Raw genomic sequence first — 21,898 nt, 5'->3', positions numbered from 1 at the left:
GAAAAGACATTCACTTTCATAAGTTATAGATATGTTAAAATGGACTTACTTTGTCACTGTACAGTACTGTCATTGTATGTTGTGTTATATAGTCAAAACTTTCTATGCATGGTTGTATATATTTTTGTGAATCACGCCAGGATTCTGACAAATAATTTCTTACACATTGGTACATGCACTGTATTCAATGGGCCCAACACAAGGGTGTTTTTCTGGCCCAGTGCTTTTGACTGTTGAGCATTGGACACTAAATTATAAAATGTTAATACATGTACATTGTACTACATGTACTAGCATTCATTCCAACATCTATACCACACAGTCAGGCTTTAATGTAGATAATAATTCACAGTCTTGAAATACCAAATAAGTCTATCAAGAGTGTATGAACACAGACTGGTTAAAAGTGTAGAATTGTGTGCTTGATTGTTGTTCTTATGGTGTAATAAACAATTAGATTTGAGTACTTGGCAGATTACTGCTTGCTTGTAAAAATGTAAGTACCTTAAAGTGAAGTTACATTGTTGCAGTAAAAAATTCAAATAAATATCGACCTTTTTTCAGCTTCCTTTATTTTCTTGTGTGTGTGTGTATGTATGTGCATGTGTGCATGTATGTGTGTGTATGTGCGTGTGTTGGTTATCTTGCCACGGCAAAATGCACTCTCATCTACATGTAGCAGACCATCTCCCCTGGCATGTTATATAATATCTCTCTATTTGGCCAAATTTTACTCCTTCCAGCCGCCCCCGAAGCCTGGTAGAGGCTAGGGGTATTAGTATTACGTCCAGGTAAAAGAGGTTAATGCCAGTGGAGTTGGTGCAAAAACAAAGGTGATCAGCTGAAAGAGTTCTACGCAGGAGTGTCGCAATAATCAATCTGATAATGTTCACGAAATAGCTGCTGTATTGCGTCACTGCAGCAGCGCCCCCTATCGGTAGGTCAGCGGCACTGCGGGTCGCCATGGGCGGGAGATGGGTGTTTTGGCACCAGCTCCTCGAGCACTGCGAGCGGGGCGATCTGATCGAGATCGACCGCAGGACGTACTACCACTGGTGCGTCTACATCGGGCAGGGGGACGTGGTGCAGCAGCGCCTCCTATCGGTAGGTCAGTGGCACTGCAGGTCGCCATGGGCGGGAGATGGGTGTTTTGGCACCAGCTCCTGGAGAACTGCGAACGCGGAGACCTAATCGAGATCGACCGCAGGACGTACTACCACTGGTGCGTGTACATCGGGCAGGGGGACGTGGTCCACCTCACTGGGGTCGATTCAAACGACGGGAAACCTGGAGGCTCTAAGCCAAGCTCTTCCTCCGCATCTTCCGCCAGCGTGTTCGGGGAGACTGCGCTGGTACGCCGACAACATCTCAGGTCAGCCCGCCGGTTATATTATACAAAGCACGTCGGCAGAACGTGTCACCAAGTGTTAGATAGTAGTAGAGAGCCTGTGACAATTGACTCTGAACTGAACCAAGCGTAAACCAGTGCCAAGAGACCACGTCTAGAGCCTAGAGAACAACAATAAACGTACTGCGCAGGTCAGGTCAGGCCGACAAGCAGATGTAGAAGGTCAAATCCTTAGATTGACGGCGATATTTTTCAGTTATAAAAGTCACTCCTGTTCAATTACATTTTCTTAACCTGGTGAACATTACATGCAGTATTATTTAATGTCTTGGGGTGGTGGGACTTCGGCGCACTGTATGTTTATCGCGCAAGCGCAGTATGCGTTTATATGTTAATTTGTTTTGTTGCGTGGCGCTACAATGTCCTTAATTGTTACTCAAAACAAATAACAAAAAAAGTTACTTAAGTAACTGGATATGATTTTTGGAAACGGTCAGACGTTTCAGGTAGTATCCACTACCTTTCTTCGGTGACAGTAGAGAACTTATCAATCATTATGATCACTTATTTGCATATGAATCAATAGTTCTTATAAACCTGCATTTCTGCACAAGTTCTCTAGTGTCACTGACGAAGGTAGTGGATGCTACCTGAAACGTCTGACCGTACCTTATTACCTGGACGTCTAACCTTCACCGACCGTCAGTACTGTATGTTGTATATATATAAAAGGGACGTGGCTGGGAACGACCGGTGCCGGGTAAACAACAAGTGGGACGGCAAGCACGAACCCCTAGAGCCGGACGAGGTGGTGGCAATGGCGGTGTCGTGCGTCGGGATGGAGATGTCATACGACGTGGTCGGGAGGAACTGCGAACATTTCGTCACCGCCTCCCGATACGGGCGGTCCGGAGGGTTCAGCGATCAGGTCACGTCAGCGAACATGATACTTTAAAAAATTAATTTCAGCACGTCATCAAAACGTACTGCGCTTCCAATCCTTTTATATGTGATGGTGGCTGTGTATGTGTGATGTTCCCACTGAATTAAAAAAAAAAAATTACACACAATAAATGAAAAACTTATTTTCCAAAGTTGTTTCGGTGACAAATGGATGTTGTAATAGTTGACAGTAAACACATCATCTATCATTTCTTGATTAACATGGTTTATAGTGTCAACATTTGAAAATGTAGGAATGTTGTTTTTTGGCCCGACTTGTTTCTTTTCGCTATATTGCATTAGATTTGGACTCTGCGGAGAATGTCATAAAAATTTCTTGCTGTGGCCTTACTGGTTGTGTCAAAGTAACAACATGTTGTTCCCCCTCCCCTTTTCAGGCGAACAACGCCGTGGCGGCAGTGGGCGGAGTCACCGGCGGCCTCATCATCGGGTTCCTGCTCAGTATGTTCTTCGGCCGGCGGTGACGTCAGGACGGAGAATGACTGAGCACAAGTCGATGTAAACGCACAGCTATTACTTGTAAACAATTTGTATGTGTATAGCAAGAAACAAGAACGGAGGTTTCCCCTCCAAATATTTATGAGCTACTAGAGATGATTTAAATCTTGTACATGTATCTTAAACTCCAATCTAGACAGTGTGCCCTGAAACTATGCAAAGTTGTCACTACCGAGTAAATGTACATATGTATTAAACTTAAAGCGACCAACACAATACCATGCATGTTTTAGCTAATATAATACTTGTACAGCTTATGCTATATTCTTATTCTTCGTTAAATATGTGATCATTATGCTAATTGCTATCATGTTGTTTTCCCATTGAATCAGTGCGAATACTGGTGTCTTAAAATACGTACAAGTTACTTGATATAGGTATTAGGTAATAAAAACAAAAATGAAAAGAAAATGTATCTGAGCTACATATATATATATATATATACAACATACTGGATCTTGGATGTTCCTGTGTGTATTTGTGTATATAAACATGTGCAATGAAGTGAGTTTCCACACCATAAAATGACTTGTTTGTCAACTTTATTAACATCAAAACACGGCAAAGGCAGTTCCAATACGATACATCTCTGTAACACCGGGACATGCTCCCCTATCCATGCTTTATCAGTTATCAGTCTGGCATATTAGAAATTCTTACACCTTCCTCTTGCTTATGTATGTACAAATACCAAACTTATCAATATAGAACAATTTTGTGTCTTCAATATTCCATGGATATCAATTAAATCACAAACTTTCCAGTCATAAATTCATTTCTTTACTTCTTGTTTAGGCCATGCACATTTCACAACTTAACCTTTTCATCAGATATTGTTGCAGACAGTGCTTCACCTCAGTCAAATCAAGGTCTCATTTTAAACCTCAAATCATTCTTGTCATATTTCATTGAGTTGGAAATTTATTTCCTTACAATTTGGCAAAATTTGGTGGCCACTTTATATAAGCTTTTCCCTTTACATGGCCTCAGTAACAATATCTCTCATTTCACAGCTCTAAACATTGTCACATTCACATACTAGTACTTGGAAGCAAATGTGCATTATGGCTTCCACTTCATGGCTTCATACCACTTTTCCTTCTCAAACTTTCCACATTTTTAGTACCTCAATAAGAATACTGTACTGCTTTTAACAGTCACATTTCTGCTCTCAAAAAATTCGAAAGGAGCCTCGAACCATTTTTAATACAACGATGCTAGTAGCGTACGCACTGTGCTTCACAGCATAGCAACGGTCACATCAAATATACCTGCTCTACAAAACTACATCAACACGGCATTTTTATCTTTCCGCTTATCAATACAGTCGAACCAGTAAAAAAATAGTTTCACTATAATGGCCTTAATGAGAGACAAGAATACATGGATTTTACTACAAACGGGCGTCACAAAAAGGTTCATACACAAAGCACAAGGCACTGACAACTACTGTTGTGTACGGCTAAATTTGTACAAAATATGCCACATTTAGTTGCACTTGTAGAAGAGGTTGGCATACGCACTGTTTCAACATTTTTTTTCTTCATCACAAATCCATGATGGGACCACGTTCACGTCTACCCAATACCTACTTAGGTCCACATTTTTTTTGCAGCATAGTTTTTACAATCTATATGATACACTTTGGTGACTTCGTTGGCCATGAAGATAAATTCTCATTGAGAAAATCAAACTTGTCTACCACTGAAACGTGTTAAGAAGTCAGAAAGCTGAGTCGGAGGGAACCCAAAACGGTTCCAAATGAAGGCCAGTAAGGCAGTTATGTCTACCACAGAGCTGACAACTTTTGGACGGATACAAGAATTTTGATCATACAAAGAAATCAGACGTACAGAATTACTAGGTGGTGTGTTGCATGGATCAAGTTGGTAGATACAAGAACATGACTAACTCCATCGCACTTCACAACACAAAAATCCCACCACACAAACAACACGGCTCCCTCTAGAAACTTCACCATCAAATAATCTCTATAAATTCATCCTGCTACGAAACAACTTTTTAATCCCCAATACCATCACATCAGGAAGAAACCACGATTTCAACATTTCATACTCCCTGACAACTTTTCTTTACAAATTTGGAGGATGAATAACATCTTTCTACAAAAGTTTTTGCAAGTCATCCTGCGAACAATGAACTTTTGAGAATCAAAACTGCATAGAACATAATAATATCGATTGACCTGACCGTACGTAGTGTCAATCGGTAAGCAAGTTATCATCCATTGCTACGTAATTCAAATTTCTCGCATGCAGTTTCAGGTGAGGAAACTAAATGCAGGCATGATTGCATATACCAAATGTCTAAATACTCTGATATCCTTTCAGTTAACCTTTCTAGATGCATATACATGCAAGAGAAGTATCTGAAGGTCTAAATCAAACCTTTTTTTTCTTCATAAACAGTTTTTTTGAGACTTACTGCTGCTTGACATACAAAAAGGAATATGATACATAAAGTGAATACATTTCCCGGAATTCTGAGTAGTAAACTTTTTCTTCACGGTACAGAGGCTAGTCTTGCGTGGTGGTGAAACAACTCCACTCATTCGTCTCATCGTTGTACCTGAAGGAAGGAATGAATGAATGAATGAATGAATGGTTTATTAAAATAGAACATTGCTGCCATAGGCTGAATTATGTACTATTTACAATAGGGTTCAATCCCAAACACACAAAATGCCTTTAAAAGAGAAATAATGTAGAATACTAATATTCTAAACACTAATGGCCTGCAATTCACCTGGGGTAAGGATAATAATAAAAACATTTAGCTTAGGAAAAATGTTAATTTGTAAACCCATGTACTCCTTTTTGTACCTTCATGCTTATCATCACAGTTCATTTTTCTACTTTAGCTGTTGTGTTACGCCGAAGGGCGGTTATACCGGCTATACAGATGCAGAAGCTGGTGTGTTAGGCCAAAGGGCGGTTATACCGGCTATACAGATGCAGAAGCTGGTGTGTTAGGCCGAAGGGCGGTTATACCGGCTATACAGCTACAGAAGCTGGTGTGTTACGACGAAGGGCGGTTATACCGGCTATACAGATACAGAAGCTTGTGTTACACTGAAAAGCAGTTATACCGGCTATACAGCTACAGAAGCTGGTGTGTTACGCTGAAGGGCGGTTATACCGGCTATACAGATACAGAAGCTTGTGTTACACTGAAAAGCGGTTATACCGGCGATACAGATACAGAAGCTGGTGTGTTACGCCGAAAAGCGGTTATACCGGCGATACAGATACAGAAACTAATTTGGAAACTTATTTTAGTAACTTTGACAGCCACATACCTCTCGATGGTGTTGAGGAATGTCTGTCCGTCGAAGCCCCCCACCGCGAAGAGATGCCCGTCCACCACGGCTACTCCCACGTTGGAGCGCGGCATGTTCATTCCTGCTACCGACGTCCACTTGCCGGTGTCCGGGTCGTAGCACTCCACCGAGTCCAGCGAGCTCACGCCGTCAAAACCGCCAACCGCGTACAGTTTACCTGGGGTGATGTAAACGAAAACATTCGGTTGGTTTGGTTTTCCAAGTTTTATGCCCATGATCATGATAATCATTCTTCACACTCATTGAGTGAGGAAAGTTGTTGAAGTGCCTTTCCCAAGGGCACAAGGTTGGTGACATGGCAGGATTCGAACCAGGAACCACTTGGTTCTGAGCCCAACGCTCTAACGTTAGGCCACATGACTCCACAAGCCACCAAATTTAGCTTGGGAAAAATGCTAATTTGGAAACTCATGTACTTACTATTTTGAATACCTTGTAACATGTACTTTTGAAAAGGTTTATATTTACTGCTTTAATGCTGAGGTTACATTTCCAACCCGGGACCCTGTCAAGCAGTTTCTGGGAATGAAAAGTATGATTTAAAAGACATCAAGTCACAAAAGCTTTGCAACGATTGGTTATGAGCACTATCTGTACATATTCTTGATATGAATCGTTTATTTTTCATTTACGTATTTACTGCACAGTCCAGCTGGGGCCAGGCTTGGAAATGTGACCTCAGCATAAGATTTCACTGAGCCTCCTTCCAGCTGATATAATCAAATCCACCCTGGTGATCATGAGTGGACATAAATGCTGACCTTTGTAAGCTGCTACCCCAGCCCCGCGCCTGGCAGTTTTGAGAGGAGCGATGGTTTTCCACTGTCCGTCGTCGGGGCTGTAGGCCTCGGCTGAACTCAGGCAGTTCCAGGAGTCAGTTCCACCTACAGCGAACACACTGCCGTCCAACGCACACACACCTGTCTGGTAACGCCCTGGAATAAACATTAACAGTGTCTTCAGTTGAACAGAGACAGTACAAACCACTACCTCAAGCCTGTATACAACTGTCTATTGCCTCGTGATAATCAACATAAAGTCATGTGACATGAAAACTCCGAGACAAGATCTGACTTGACAAGTTTGGTGAAGAGACAGAGTGCATCTCGAAAGCTCCCCAGAGTAGCTAACTCTTTTTGTAAGGTTTAAAATATTTGTCAAAAGGTTTCTTTAGTTACTGTTCCTCAAAGCAGTGATACTGACCAATTTTTCTGACTTTACCTTAGCTATTGGTAACATGTAGTGATCAATGAGGATCAGCATTCTAATCTGTTGCAGCAATAAACTAGTTCACACTTTGAAGTACCCATGCACAAGGTAATAAACAGTAATATGTGATACATAAATAATGTCCAGGGGCTTGCATCTTCGATTTACCACCTGCAATGTATCACACTGCCCATGCACACTTTAAACTATGAACTAGCTTACAGCTTCATTGTTGTTCTAACTTCTAAGGCTACAGAGAATTGTTAAAAGACTGCTCACCAGTGTTGAGTGGAGAGATGGGGTTCCATGTGTCTGTTTGTGGGTTGTAGACTTCACAGCTGCGCAGACCACACTGGCCACTCTGTCCACCTACTACATACAGCAGACCATCCTGTACTGCAACTCCTGGGGGAGGAGGGTTGGGAGCTTGTTTAGTGCCATCTACATTCTACAGTGTCTCTTTGTATTGGTATCTGTATCAGCAGTACAGGAAAACCAATAAATAAATATAAAATACAACACGGTGTATTCCGTATCGCCCGAGGTATCAGCCTGACTGCGATCCGACTCGCGGGAGGGCCGGGACCTAGGGCGATGCGGAATACACCGTGTTGTATTTTATTTATGTCATACACACTCAAAGAAAACGCCCCTTCAGTGCAAGATGCAAGAAGTTGGTGCCCCTAAACCCTAAAATGCAACAACATCAGTTCCAACGTCCGGATTCTGTATTCGAATTTTCGAAAGCAGTGCACACGGTTATTATTAGGGCAAAATGCGTTTGAATCGTTCTATGGAAGCCACGGAGCCCGGGCCGTACCATAAAGTACGGCCCTGTCCAGAACCTATTATCGAACATATGGCGGCCCGGGTATGATATAATGTCTAATCCCCTACCTGAGCTACACCTGCTAAACTTGCTGTTGGCCACAGTTTTCCACTCGTTGGTGTTCGGGTTGTAGCACTCCGCAGAGGTGAGCTCCTCCGAGCCGTTGGACCCCCCAACGGCGTACAGCTTTCCCTCGAGCACGGCCATCTCGAACCGGCCGCGCGAGGTGGACATGGCGTGCAGCGGGGTCCAGGTGTTCAGGCTCGGGTCGTAGGCCTCCACGGTGTCAAGGCACTCCTCACGGTTATGGCCACCTGTAAATGCAAAGAAGGTTGCATTATATTGGGCAAATCCACTGATGCAGTTAACAATCAAAATTACTTAGTAACTGTACTGAAAATTTTGCCTGCACTACATTGTATGTTATATTGATCTGCATACGTGCACTGAGCAGTTAACGTTTCAAGAAACCTTATTTGCACCACCTGTTTTCTGTCCTTTTCAGTCAACAAAAAAACTTTGAAAGTGGGTGGCCTAGAATTTTCCCCAAATTTGAAATACTGATATCTACTGCATAACAGTTTGGACTGGCTTTGAAGTTTAGACTGGTGCAGATAGACATCATGAATTAACCTGGACAACACCCCGCACATGCACAACTAAAAATAAAAATTCTCCAGAATGCATCATAACGTAGCGCTGCAAAGATTTTGGCCCCGTACCTGCAGCGATGAGTTTCCCGTTGAGTTCCACGGCACCAGCTCCACAGCGGGGGTGACTCATGGGCTCCATGAGGGTCATACTGCCCCCGATGTCCTCCACCATGGATGTCTGGCGCGACACGCAGCGGCTCTGGGCCCGCTCGTGCAGCGTTATCGCAGACAGACCCCCGTCCAGCATCGCGATGCACACATAGCTGTGGTCTGTGGAACGAAAAGAAATCAGACTTGTAATCACGAACATGAAAGATCATCTGTGTTGGTAGTTACATGTTTTACGTTAAAACTTTGGATGCACTTTCCAGCATCGTGATGCACACATAACTGTGATCAGTGGACCATTCTAACTTGTTGCCTAATCAAAGTTTAAGCGGAGTTCCTTCTTTATATACAATTTTCCTTACTTGTTTTTCGTATAGACTTTTCCTTAAGTAAGCTATTTTTGTTTACAACTTTATTCTATTACTAGAAACATATACTTAGAGCAGCTCCATACAGCTTTTTCATGTTGTATTGTGTTGTTCCAATCCAAAGAAGACCAGGCTATAAAAACAAGAATGGGCTAGTAAAGCAAAGATCCTTACCCGAGGTCTGTGTTGCTGCGATGAGTCCCCAGCCACAGTTGTCCTCTGTGTCCATGATGAGCTTCCGCGCGGCGCGGAGGCTTGTGGGGCTGCGCGGGCTCCTGTGTCCGTTCTGTTGGCCCTCCCGCCTCTTGTGTGGCGTCGTGGTCGACTTCTTACGCACGGCGCGGCGCTGGTAGTCCAGGATAACCTCATCTCCGCCCGCCAGGTCCTGGTCGGCCTCTTCGCAGTCGATCAGTTGTAGCTCCGGGGTCAACAACATAAGGTGCACCTGGTAGTGTACAGTAACAGAAGCCACAATGAAGCACAAGACATGTAGGCATGCTTTTCTACACACAAAAGGAATAAACATTGTCAGAGATGCACACAGTAGTCTCTGTCCCTCTCTCTCAGGGTGATGCCCTTCTTCAGTTCAAATGACTTCTCTTGTCACCCCTGTGCTTGCTCCCAGCCCCTCTGCCTTATAAACCACTGCTGCTGACAACAAGCTTTCATTAGAACACACTCGTTATTAATAATTATCGCTCGTCTGTGGAAGAGGATGCATTTTCCTCGTTATATAAGCAAAACACTTCCCCTTCTGCGAAAGATCTTTATGTAGATATACAGTTATATAGATATAAAACAAACGTACAAATTTTGCCCGAGAAAACTTTTCTGTGTGCAATACCTGTGCTCATGTTCCCACCCAATACAATAACCTTCCAGCTGAATAAGAATGTTTCTTAATAGTGAATCAGCTTCGAGGAACAACACTGAAAGACATGGAGAAGAGAAAAGGGGATAGGAGAGGGGAGGGGGACAGCTATTGTCCTAAAGGGTTAAGGGAAGAGTGCTTTAAGCAGGTCAAAGGTCGGCTTCTTCACCAGCAACGAAAGCACAGGTGTAAACAGGTTAAAGGGGGAGGATAGACAGGGAAAGCGAAAGAAGTTACACGGGATAAATTACAAAAAAAAATTGTGATTGAAACTTTTTTTTTTCAGTTACTCTCCAACCATGCTAAATTTTCCGAAACTTAGGATTCTTATAATCTCATTTTGGCATGAAGTTTATTTTGTATGTTGGTAATGCATCATTTTACAGCAAAAAAAAAAAAAAATTCTGATTGTTTCATGATTAGACACTGGAATAGCTACAATTTTTGGCAAGAATAAGCCTTTTTCTTTTAAAACAAAAATGTTTTTGAATGCTTCAACTGTGTCATTAACAAACTCCTTTTGAATAAAATTTAAATTTTGATTCAATTTTTGCTGTGTCGGTTTTTACAGCAAAAAAAAAACAAGCGTTCACAAACTCAAGATTCTCTGCTCTTGATGTCATGTTAAAGAGTGGACAAGAGTTTCCAAGTTTCAACTGCCAAACAAGGAACTCCCTTGTCCACGGTAATTTGGCCTCCCTGTGCTCAGAATTCGGCAGGGACTACTATAAAGACATTGCCAGCCTTGAGTAACACCTTTGACACTCCCTGCAAGGCAGCAGACTGACATTCTGTGACTGACGTCTTGTGCGGGCGGGCAACAGCAAACTGTGAACTTACCATGCAGAATGGACCTGTCATGCGCAAGCATTACTGCAATGCAGGGCTCTAGCCAGCTCAGATTTTTTTTCTATCAGCCCAGGTTCATGATTGCATCTGGAGAGAGAGTGCTCGCAATCTAGTGGGTAAATTCTGGATTTTTAAGCCTTTAAAAATGCAATTTTCCACATTTTGAGAGACAAATCATGGGGTTGAGTGTTGGTGGTTGAGGGTGGTCCTCATCATCATGAGGACCATTGGTGGTCCATTGGTGGTCCTATGGATGTTTTTTCTCTCTCAAGATTTTAGTCAGTTTTGTCCATCAATGTTGACGGATTGGTTCAAAAATTTTTCCATCGCACATCGTCAAGTTCCTGCAATGGACGGCAAAACGGGTGCTGGCTAGAGTCCTACTGCAATGTGTGTGATCTGCTGCCAAATGGCAAGTGCGGTGAAATACTCCGCCCCATAAGGGGGCACACAAAGCAGCGCAGACATGTCTGTCATTAGAGTACGGCTGTGAAGATAACGTAAGGTCAAGCATATTTTGGCAGCTCTGAAAATGACGAGGTGTTCATTCATGTCATGCCAAGGGGCCTACTACATTCCAACATGGCAAACAAGCTTGATGTAAAGCTTCCAAGTGCTGTAGGGAGTGTCAGAAGTGTATGTTCAAGGCTTCTGCAACGCGACGCACGTCGTAAAGTGACTGTCTTCCTCCAAAAGCAGCAAGCCTGTAAGGGTAATTATGCAGTTGTATCGCTTTCTTTGCTTTCTACTTTTTTTGTTCGTTTGTCTAGTTTTTTTTTTCTGTCTCTCTTTCTCTCGGATTGTCCTGCTGCAAAGAAATAGTCTCCAGTTGCTGGAGTAGGCTGCGTGCATGTGGTGGAAACTGCTACCGGTCGCCAGCTGGTCTCACCTACACTGCATCATTCTGGTGCATCTGTAATGTTCTCCCCCTGCAAGCTGCAATCATTGGTGACTACCTGTCGGATCAAGGAAGAGATTGAAAGGAAACCGTCAGTTGTGGGTAACAGTGTGTCGCAGTAGCACCAGAGAGAAACCCCTCCCTCCCCATCCAACACAATCAGCTCTAGAGGTGGGTACCGGTTCAGCTTGATCAGGTCCAAGTCTAGATCAATATCAAGAGAATCAGGTCCAGGTCTAAACCCGATTAGTAATTCCTGATTTTTTTCACTGTACTGTTGTGTTCTCTGTTTTCACTGTCATTTCTTTACCGGGAACTTATCATTACAGTGAACAAATAATTCCTGGACTTTCTTTTTTCTACACCTGTTGCCACTGTGAATACATAGAACTTTTGCTACCATGAACATAAAGTGAATTACAGTATTGTAGTACAGTAAAAATAACTTAGTACTACACTGAAAATCATATTTTGGAGAGTGAGACACAAGCACAGGTCTCAGTGAGTGCTACGAATTTTAAGTTATGCTTAAATTCTCAGAACATTGGAATGATAAATTAGTTATTTTCAATGCACAAGCATATGAATTAAGGCTAATCTAGCATAATTCAGGGTTATTTCTTTTACCTTTTATGACTAGGTTACATATAGTAAGATGTCTAAATAGAAATGATATAGTTGTACTTTGTTTTGAGTCAAAAAAAGAATCAGATCATAACTAACGTTCGGGTTTTTTCGTCACGGTTCTTGGATGTTGTTCAGAGTTGGACCAGGTTGTTTTGAGTCCAAAACAAGATCAGATCATGGAGTTCAGTTTTTTTTTTTTTTCGCTCAGTTCTTGGATGTTATTTGGACCAGGTTCAGCCAAACCAGTACCCACCCTTAGCCGCCTCCTAACTCAAATTCACTGTTACGCAGGGCCTTAGAGAGCCTTACTGTCGTAAGCAGCGTCTAACGCACATTACATTTAATGCTCCAGGTCCACCTTAGGACTGGAACACCTGAAACAAAGAACAAAACAAGACAGTGTTGTCCAATGGCAGATTGAACAAAACATATCGAGTGAAAAAACAACATCCTCAAGCAGCCTGTCAAAGTATTGAAGAAAGTGGAGTAAAAGTTTTGCCTACTAGTACTACTTTCACAGGCTGATATAACCATGTGTGTGAATCATACAAAAGGCCACAGCAAGTAAATTCTATGGATAACAACAAATACATCCTTTGCAGACTCAAAATCTAATGCAAAATCTAGTCCAAAATTTGCAAAGTAGAAAAAACAAAGAAAAATATTGTAAGAAGAAATGAAGAATTGAGGTGTAAGAACATGGTATCACCGTATAACAAGTCTTTCATTCCTATACTGTATTCCAAGTGCAGAGAGTGACACAAGTGTGGTAAAGACACACATAAAATCTCCTTGCTGTGGCCAAACATATGATTCCGGTACAAGACAACATTCTAAGCGTGCCAGGGCACTAAAATTTTGGGCAAAACTTCCTCCTATTGGTAGTTTTGAACCACAACCACAACATAAAAAATTTCATCTATAAGACCAACCATATGATAGTGGAAGATCTGACACTTAAAAAACCTGGCACAAGACAATGTTTGCTTCCAGGCCTATCACTGGAAGCCCCTCCTTCACTAAGTGTTTGTAAGAAGACTGTGACGTGACTGAGTTTTACCTGCTCCATAAGGTCCTTGACGTCCTCAGTGCTGTCTGCCACCAGTTTCTGTGCCCACTCCACCACCAGGTTGAAGAGAGTCAGGTCTCCGATGCTGGACGGGGTGTCCGCTTCTTTTCTGATCAACTCAACCTGGACATTGGGAAAAAAAGATTTAGCATTTCTAAACTGAGGTTCCTGTTGCTGAATAGACTCGTTTTACCCAACCAAGCTTCATTACGCTGGTGTGTTACATCGAAAGGTGGCTATACCAGCTATACAGAAACAGAAGCTGGTGTGTTACACCGAAGAGCAGTTATACTGGCTATACAGATACAGAAGCTGGTGTGTTACACCGAAAGGCGGTTATACTGGCTATACAGATACATTATGACAGTAAGCTGAATAAATTCTATCCCATAGCATACTGATATCTGTAAGGCAAAAATGCAATGTCGCAGATGGAATACGGTTGCTTGTTTTCTATCATAGGCTAGTTCTAGGCAGTACCCAAAAAATTGAGACACCTCAAACAGCTTGTCTTGGTGCGATTTCAAATGCTTCAAATATTACATGATGACAAAAATGTGCAGTAAATAAGAAATGGCAGAAAATGTCAAGGTTGACAAATTTCCTTATTTGTGTATTTTTTTTGCTGGCCTAAAAATGCAACTGAATGCCTTTAACTCAGTTCTATTACGGTGGCCCCTTACCTGCAGTCGAGGCAGCAGCAGGAATTCCTTGTTGACTGAAACCTCCATGATGTTGTCCCTGATGTACTTGTCTACCACACTGATGAGTTCGTGGTCGTTAACGGCGTAGGCAAACGATCTCACACCTGTAGCAACACAGAAGCACGTCAGGAAAGTTAAATAAAGTGAAAGTGACCTCAAACCAGTTTAGCTCATTGAACATTTGAAGAGCTAATCTTCCACTGGTCGTGACAGAGAAGACAGACGCTATGTACAGTATTTACAGGTTCATTGTACTGGGGAATTCCCCCTAGCTCTTTTCGACAAGCACAATGAACAGTGGACCACGGCTTAACGTCCCGTCCTAAGGACTGCGATCCTAAACAGTAGCGTGCATGTCGGGTGAGCGACAACAGCCAGGATTCAAACTCCCAACCTCTTATTAGTCCAGAGGATACAGGACAGGCTGTAGTTTGTTTCAGTTCAGCTAGAGGGCACTGCTAGTTTTACTTTCCTACTGATTAGGATCAGGTCTAAGAGAGATGCCTACTCCTAACATATTCGACAACATGGTAGGAAAATTTTGTAAAAAATGTCGGCTTCATTGTTAACTTACAAGAGTTACTAAATGAGCCAAATACTGTACTATGTCAGGGTATTTCTGATGTCTACCTGTACAGTGTACCATGTACTGGAATTAAAGTCTCTTTTTAGGCTGTACATGTAATATAAATATTTTGTATTGACTGGTACCACCTCCATTTTGAATCAAGTGCAAAAAAACAAAGATATTGGTTTGTGAGCAGTTTTTACTTTTCAGTGTTGTAATCCGTAGTTCATAAATTCTAAAGGTATGCAGAAAAGTATTTTAAGAGCTCCATATTTGCTAAACTCAGTACAAGCTTGTAAACCGTAACTCTCGCGAGATGTGGTCGCTGAAAATTTGATCTCTGTAAATTGTGTGTTGGAATAAAGTTTAACGTTTTACTATGATTACTACCAACACAGATGAACTTTCATGATAATCAGTAGAAGCAGTTTTCGCCCACTCACCGACACTGTTGGCGGGTGTAAGGTGTGTGGCCAGGTAGTTGGAGCAGGTTTTTCTCACACTCTCCATACGGAACAGTTTGGCCGCTGAGTACAAGTCACAAACATGCTCTCCCTGGACGCACAATCTGCAAGGTAAATAAGACTTGTTGTCAACATGGTGTTGCGACAGGAATATATAACATCATCTCTGTAATATGACGCTGCCAAGTAAAAGTGTTTTTCAAGTATGTTCAAGGCATTTTCGAAGATTGCACACTGAGAAAATGTAACATTAAAGGAGGTGGAGGTTTATTGCTGACAAGTTGAAGATTCTTTTTTAAAGATTGAAGATTTTTAAGTCCAAAGTTATCTTTTTTTTAAAACCTTCTTTAAAGCCCATATAAATATGTTTAGGTTGCACATACAGTACCATCCATATAGTACCCTGTATATGTACGAATGGGGGGTATTTCTCGTGCAATGCATCACACCACAGCGAAATGCAACAAATGTGGAAGTGACTATGCCACCACAGGGCAAAATAGTCAAGGGCTTATGACCTGACTAGGACATAAAACTATTGAAACATACCGGCATTGTATTAAAAAAATGCCAGCAGGACAAGTGTTAAGAAAGTACAATCTAGTACCTTGAAGTGTAGGCAAAGTCGACAAGTTTCTCGACCGCGGCAGGGCTGGCGTTCTCGATCTGGTACCTCAGGTGGTTGCTGCCCTCCACTTCCGAGTTGAAGAGCTCGAACAGGTACGGACTACAGCAGGCCAGTAAGGCACGGTGCGCCGGAATGTCGTTTGGACCAACCTATAGGGGATCAATACAGGCGGAGTAAGGCACGGTGCACCGGAATGTCGTTCGGACCAACCTATAGGGGATCAATACAGGCGGAGTAAGGCACGGTGCGCCGGAATGTCGTTCGGACCAACCTATAGGGGATCAATACAGGCGGAGTAAGGCACGGTGCGCCGGAATGTCGTTCGGACCAACCTATAGGGGATCAATACAGATGGAGTAAGGCACGGTGTGCCGGAATGTCGTTCGGACCAACCTATAAGGGATCAATACAGATGGGACATCATTATCTGTCTGGACATAATGATAGTCATTATCATACCACATGCACAGAAGTTATATCTGCACACAAGATTAAGGATATCTGATATCTAAGGATATCTGAGATTAAAGATATCTAAACATCTGCTCAATTCACAATCTGACCAATCCTTTAGCTGATTATATTTAGAACAAATAAAAGGACAAAAATGATGTGCACCATTATGACTTCAAAAGTGTCTTAAAGTTAAAAGGCAAAAAAACAACAGCAAAATATGGCATACAACATTTACACTAAACCATTCTTTCTCAATCATCTATACTCTTTTTAATTTTTAATTATAGAAAAATGAGATTTTGCTGTCAAAAGATGCTGCAAATCTTCCTATCAATTTCAATTGTATAAAACATAACTATGCTCTCTAGCTGAAAAGATTTTTGTTTCAAACAATCAAAAATGCTAGTGTACTGGGAAATGGCAAGAATCCAATGAAATTTTATGCCTGAGCAAAGCGCTGTACACACTGGATTGCTCTGTCTGACCTTTGTCAGATGATGAACGATCTTGGGTCACAAAATTCACACCAAAAAGCTTTACACGGCAGAGTATCATTTCCATGACCTAGTCGGCAGATTCACACAAAAATATTACATTACACGTCACATGTACATTACTGGATGGTGTGTCATACATGTACAATTTGCATGTGGATGGTGTGAAGTAGAATTTAGTATAAGATAAATAGACTATAGAGCAATATTGCATGCAGCAATACTGTGTATACGTCGATTTTTGGCAAAAGACCAAAATTTCAGCCAGACATAATCGGCAGACTTACACAAAAATATAACATTACACGTCACATGTACATTACTACTATTGGGTAGCCATGTCATACATACAGTTTGACAGTTTTATAGGTGGCTGTCGATTAGAATTTAGTAAAAGACAAAGAGCAATATTACAAGCAGCAATACTGTGTATACATCGATTTTTGGCAAAAGACCAAAATTTCAGCGAGTCTGTTTGCTAACACAAGGCCGTAAAATGGCTGCGTAAGTACATATTTGTTATATATAGCAACCTTAAGCCAGCTTCAACTTTTAAACCCGTACCTCATCCATGAAATAGGACCTGCGTAATGACATAACATTACACGGTAAAGCATATGACCACACTCGAGTCGGACCAGACACATATTTCATACAGATGCAGACAAAATTGATTTTTGCATCAGCCGGGATATTCAATCATCATTTTGTGAGCGTTGTCACTTATACTTACTACATACATGTGTAAGCATCACTTGAAGCTTTGGCTTATTCATTGATGCACAAATGTGCAATATTCAAAACTGTCACATTTTATCTTCTTGAGACTCAAAAATTGCTTCTGATTTTTTTTATGCTGCGTCTTTTGTGAGAACATGCAAATTTTTAGCAGTTTGCAATGCCCAATTTTTTTACTAATAAACGAATATCACATAATTCACATTCGATTACATCATGAGCAAAAACATGCAGTGTGCACAGTCAGGATCATTAATATTATTAGTCAGATATTAGCATAGTCAGTCACGCTGACAGGTATGAGTGTGCCACTTTAATAGTTAACCATCTACAAACACTGTCTTGTGACTACAATATTTGCATTTATTTCTCAGGCATATCTACATAGGTATGTTACAGTCAGGTTTTAAAGCTATACTATCAAAAACTATTAATTTTTCAAAAATGCAAGAAACTAACTTACTGATACATTTCCTCTGTCATTTCAACGTTATAACTTACAACACTGCTTTTTGAAATCTTACTTCCAAATGCCATGATCCAAAGTTAATAATGCATTTTTCCACAATAATTCTAACGCTACTTACAGGACTTCTATATGATAAACCAGGTGATACTACGTCCTCAATTCCAGCATAACATTAGGAATATTAATCTGCCTATCAAAAGAGATGTTCACACAGCCATAATATCCCATTTTCTGTGAGTTATTATAGCAAAGATATATCACTACGTAATACTTCGTAGGCTATTTTTAATTTAATTTTATAAGCTAATTGCAGGGCTCGAAATACTTTTTTCTGCATACCTTCAATGCAGCAAATAAAAAACCAACAAGACTGGCAATGAAAACATACATTGCCATAGCGACACTGTGTGGTTGCTGTTAGGGTTATTGTTTGCATGGCAAAAAAAAAAGTGAAAGTGATCTCGAGCCAGTTTAGCTCACTGAAGAGCTAATCTTCCACTGGTCGTGACAGAGAAGACAGACGCTATGTACAGTATTTACAGGTTCATTGTACCGGGGAAATTCCCCTAGCTCTTTTCGACAAGCACAATGAGCAGTGGACCACGGCTTAACGTCCCGTCCGAAGGACTGCGACCCTAAACAGTAGCGTGCATGTCGGGTGAGCGACATTAGCCGGGATTCGAACTCCCGACCTCTTAGTCCAGAGGCAGGATCGCTAACCACTGGACTACGCACTGCCATCATATCATGATTTGGAGGAAAACTTGGTTAAGTCTAGACAGATACAAATAAAAAATGAAAAAGTAAAACTCGAAGTTCAGCATAATCTAGAGCTTTTGAGGAATGAAAGCACACGTTGCACATCGTCCACCAGCCTAAGCTTTCTATTGGAGAAGGGCTGAACATGAGTCCAAAGCTAATGCATCATTATGACAGGGCCGTTCTATTTCTGCAGTTAACTTAGAGAACCTTTAACATTCCTCAGCCCCTCTGACGTCAGGGCAGGGATGCACCATCTGCCCCTGTCGATATCCCTGCCCTGAGGTCACGTGGACCAACATGAATCGCATCTTATTTTAAGCTGGCATCTGAATTTACACGTTGCTTACAACCATGCTTGACGTTAGCATGACTGTATGTTGACGTATGAACATCATACGCAAGTGTTCACATGATTATTCCTGCTATTCCCAGGCTAGCCAACATTCATCAATGTTGTAGTGGCATTTCCAGGGCAAAACTGCTGTACATACATGACTCATGTATGACCCTTGTGGGCAAAGATTACTCTCCAAGTAGAGGCTTTAGCTTTGACTTATTCTAGGCATGTTTTTTGACATTTTAACTGTCTTTTTTGCTTTGGCATTTTTGTTTTTTATGCCTTATGGTGGCAAATGGATAGTGCCCTGCTAATTTGATATTGTATAGCAGCCACCAAAAGATCTGCTTGGGGATTAGTCGAATATTACAGAGAATTCATGCGTAGTAATTTCATCCAAAATTACTTCCTGGGAATAATGGTATGAACATGGCAAAAAGTCAGTTCTACCGGTGGTACGTTGTAGTGTCATTTTCAGGGGAAAACTACATGACTTATTACTTGACCCTTGTAGGCAAAGACTACAAGGTATTCATGCATAGCCATTTCTCTACATTATTATGTACAATTACTTCTTGCAAATATTAGTACAAACATGTCAGTCAGTTTTACCATTGTAGACATGCCATTTCTACATACTGTACAGGATTCATTATTTGACAATGGTACATGTAGTCTTTGCTACTAAGTATTCATGCAGTCATTTCTCTACATCATGCTACAATTACTTCTTGGAAATATCAGTACAAACCCAGCAAAAACTGTCAGGGTCATCCTTACCTGCAGAATAACGTCACAGAAATGTCTGTTTTTCCTCAGCGTGTTGAGCAACAGAACAACATCAGTTTAAACCTGCAGTTAGCCTTCAGCAGAGCCATTTCTCTACACTATTATATACATTTACTTGAATGTTAGACTCAGCCTTACCTGCAGGATAACGTCACAGAAATGTCTGTTTTTCCTCAGTGCGTTGAGCTGGCCCATAGTGGTGGTGAGGTACGTCGGGTCCTCAAACACCAGCTGGGTCGTTCCCGGATCCCCCGTCATCTCTGGCTTCTCTTCAGGGTATCTGTGGACCAACACAACAACATCAGTAACAAGCGGTTAACATTCAGCATCAGGTAGCCTCCGTAGCAGGCGTATAGAACTGGGAGTTTGGTGGCGTTCGGCTGTTTTCTGATTAGCCCAGTTCTAAAAAACGGGGGTAATTCAACCAGACAGGCTATGTTGTCTATATGCAATCAGAAAATAGCACCCAAAGACCCCCAAAATCCCCAGTTTTTGGCATGCTATGGAGGCTAAGCAGGTCTTGCCAGAAATTTTCAGTGGAGAGGTGCTCCCTAATCAGTTGATGTCGCGAAAAAAAAAATCAGCATATTTTTATGAAAATACAGATACAGAATGAAATACAGGGAGAGCATGGCTACTACAGTACAAGCTGTTGCCGGGCACCTTGCTCCCAAAATGAATCTGCAATACACAGTGGCTATTTTAGACAGCATATTTTCATGAAAATATGCAGCGAAAACCCTAAATTTTAACATTTTGGGAGTGGTGCTAGGATTTTAGGGAGAGGGGGAGCACCCTTGCTTCATTGCTTGGGGTGAGCTCTGAGCGTGCTAAGGCAGCCGTTTGGCTCCAAAATTTGCACTGGTTATGGACAATATGGGGTTAGGTAGCAGGGAGGAGGCTAAAATCTAAATCACCAGGCAATGAAATAGATGACAAAACGGACAGTGACTGTACAGCCATTAACCAGCATTCAGCAAGCTATGGCAGCCTTTTGGCTCCAAAATTTGTACTGGATATGGGTTTAGGCAGCAAATTTAAATCACCAGGCAATGAAACAGATGGTAAAATGGAGAGCAACTGTATAGCACATGTGCCTTGCAAATTCATTTGTTGTAGCCATGCATGCAATGAAAGGCCATGTACAGATACAGAACGAATTTGCAAATGTACAAACACAGATACAGAATGAAATACTGGCAAAACGTAGAGTGGCTGTACAACGTGCGTTGCTAATTCATTTTGGTAGCAAGGTGCCTGGCAACAGTCTGCATTGTTGTAGCCATGCGTGCGATGAAAGGCCAAGTACAGAGTTACAGAATGAACTTGCAAATGTACAGATTATACAGATACAGAATGAAACACTGTAAGAGCATGGCTACTACAGTACAAGCTGTTGCCGGGCACCTCACTCCAAAATTGAATCAGCAATGCACAGAGGCTCTCTACAGAAAACACCCAGGCTGGATACCCACATGTCCATGACAATCACCATGCCGCTGGTACAGTGCTAGCTCTGTGCTCGGAGCACGCGGCCAGTCAGGGGAAATATCAGCTTTGAAGGGAGGGAAGACAGGGAGCTAGCTAGCGTGGACCATGCGCTGACGTGAGGTGGGCAGGAATAGAACCATGCATATGCATGCCACAGGACGGCTCATCATGCCAGGGGTGTGTGTGTGTCATCACATTTCTTATTCATACATTCTCCGCGTGGCTTCTCAGACGGATTCATATTGCTGGGTGACTCATACCCCATCACACCATCATCCCATAGTCTGCTAACGTTTTTTTTCCAATCCTCAATCAGTTTATGGTACCGTAAAATTTATTTCAGGAAA

At 41.8% G+C, this 21,898-nt stretch overlaps 2 protein-coding genes across 2 annotated transcripts; one reads left to right on the top strand and one right to left on the bottom strand.

Annotated features, from left to right (window-relative positions):
* Positions 1-962: 962 nt before the first annotated feature.
* On the top strand, positions 963-3,260 carry LOC109484697 (phospholipid-metabolizing enzyme A-C1-like). Its single transcript, XM_019788045.1, has 3 exons — positions 963-1,372; positions 2,081-2,276; positions 2,689-3,260. The coding sequence occupies exons 1-3, from the start codon at positions 975-977 to the stop codon at positions 2,773-2,775; spliced, it is 681 nt and encodes a 226-aa protein (XP_019643604.1). The 5' UTR covers positions 963-974; the 3' UTR covers positions 2,776-3,260.
* A 1,152-nt stretch (positions 3,261-4,412) lies between these two features.
* On the bottom strand, positions 4,413-21,652 carry LOC109484698 (influenza virus NS1A-binding protein homolog A-like). The gene is made up of 13 exons (XM_019788047.1): positions 21,536-21,652; positions 20,199-20,340; positions 15,995-16,164; positions 15,367-15,491; positions 14,335-14,459; positions 13,643-13,774; positions 9,512-9,782; positions 8,931-9,131; positions 8,277-8,522; positions 7,659-7,784; positions 6,932-7,105; positions 6,129-6,327; positions 4,413-5,398 (listed from the first exon to the last, which is right to left on the bottom strand). Exons 1-13 carry the CDS (start codon positions 21,553-21,555, stop codon positions 5,347-5,349), a joined length of 1,983 nt encoding a protein of 660 aa, XP_019643606.1. The 5' UTR covers positions 21,556-21,652; the 3' UTR covers positions 4,413-5,346.
* Between the last annotated feature and the right edge of the window lie 246 nt (positions 21,653-21,898).

The sequence above is a fragment of the Branchiostoma belcheri genome, unplaced genomic scaffold (genome assembly GCF_001625305.1).
Source record: "Branchiostoma belcheri isolate BF01 breed outbred unplaced genomic scaffold, Haploidv18h27 scaffold7, whole genome shotgun sequence".
Classification (NCBI taxonomy): Eukaryota; Metazoa; Chordata; class Leptocardii; order Amphioxiformes; family Branchiostomatidae; genus Branchiostoma; species Branchiostoma belcheri.
The sequence above is the reverse complement of the archived record's forward strand: the minus strand, read 5'-3'. Positions and strand labels throughout refer to the sequence as shown.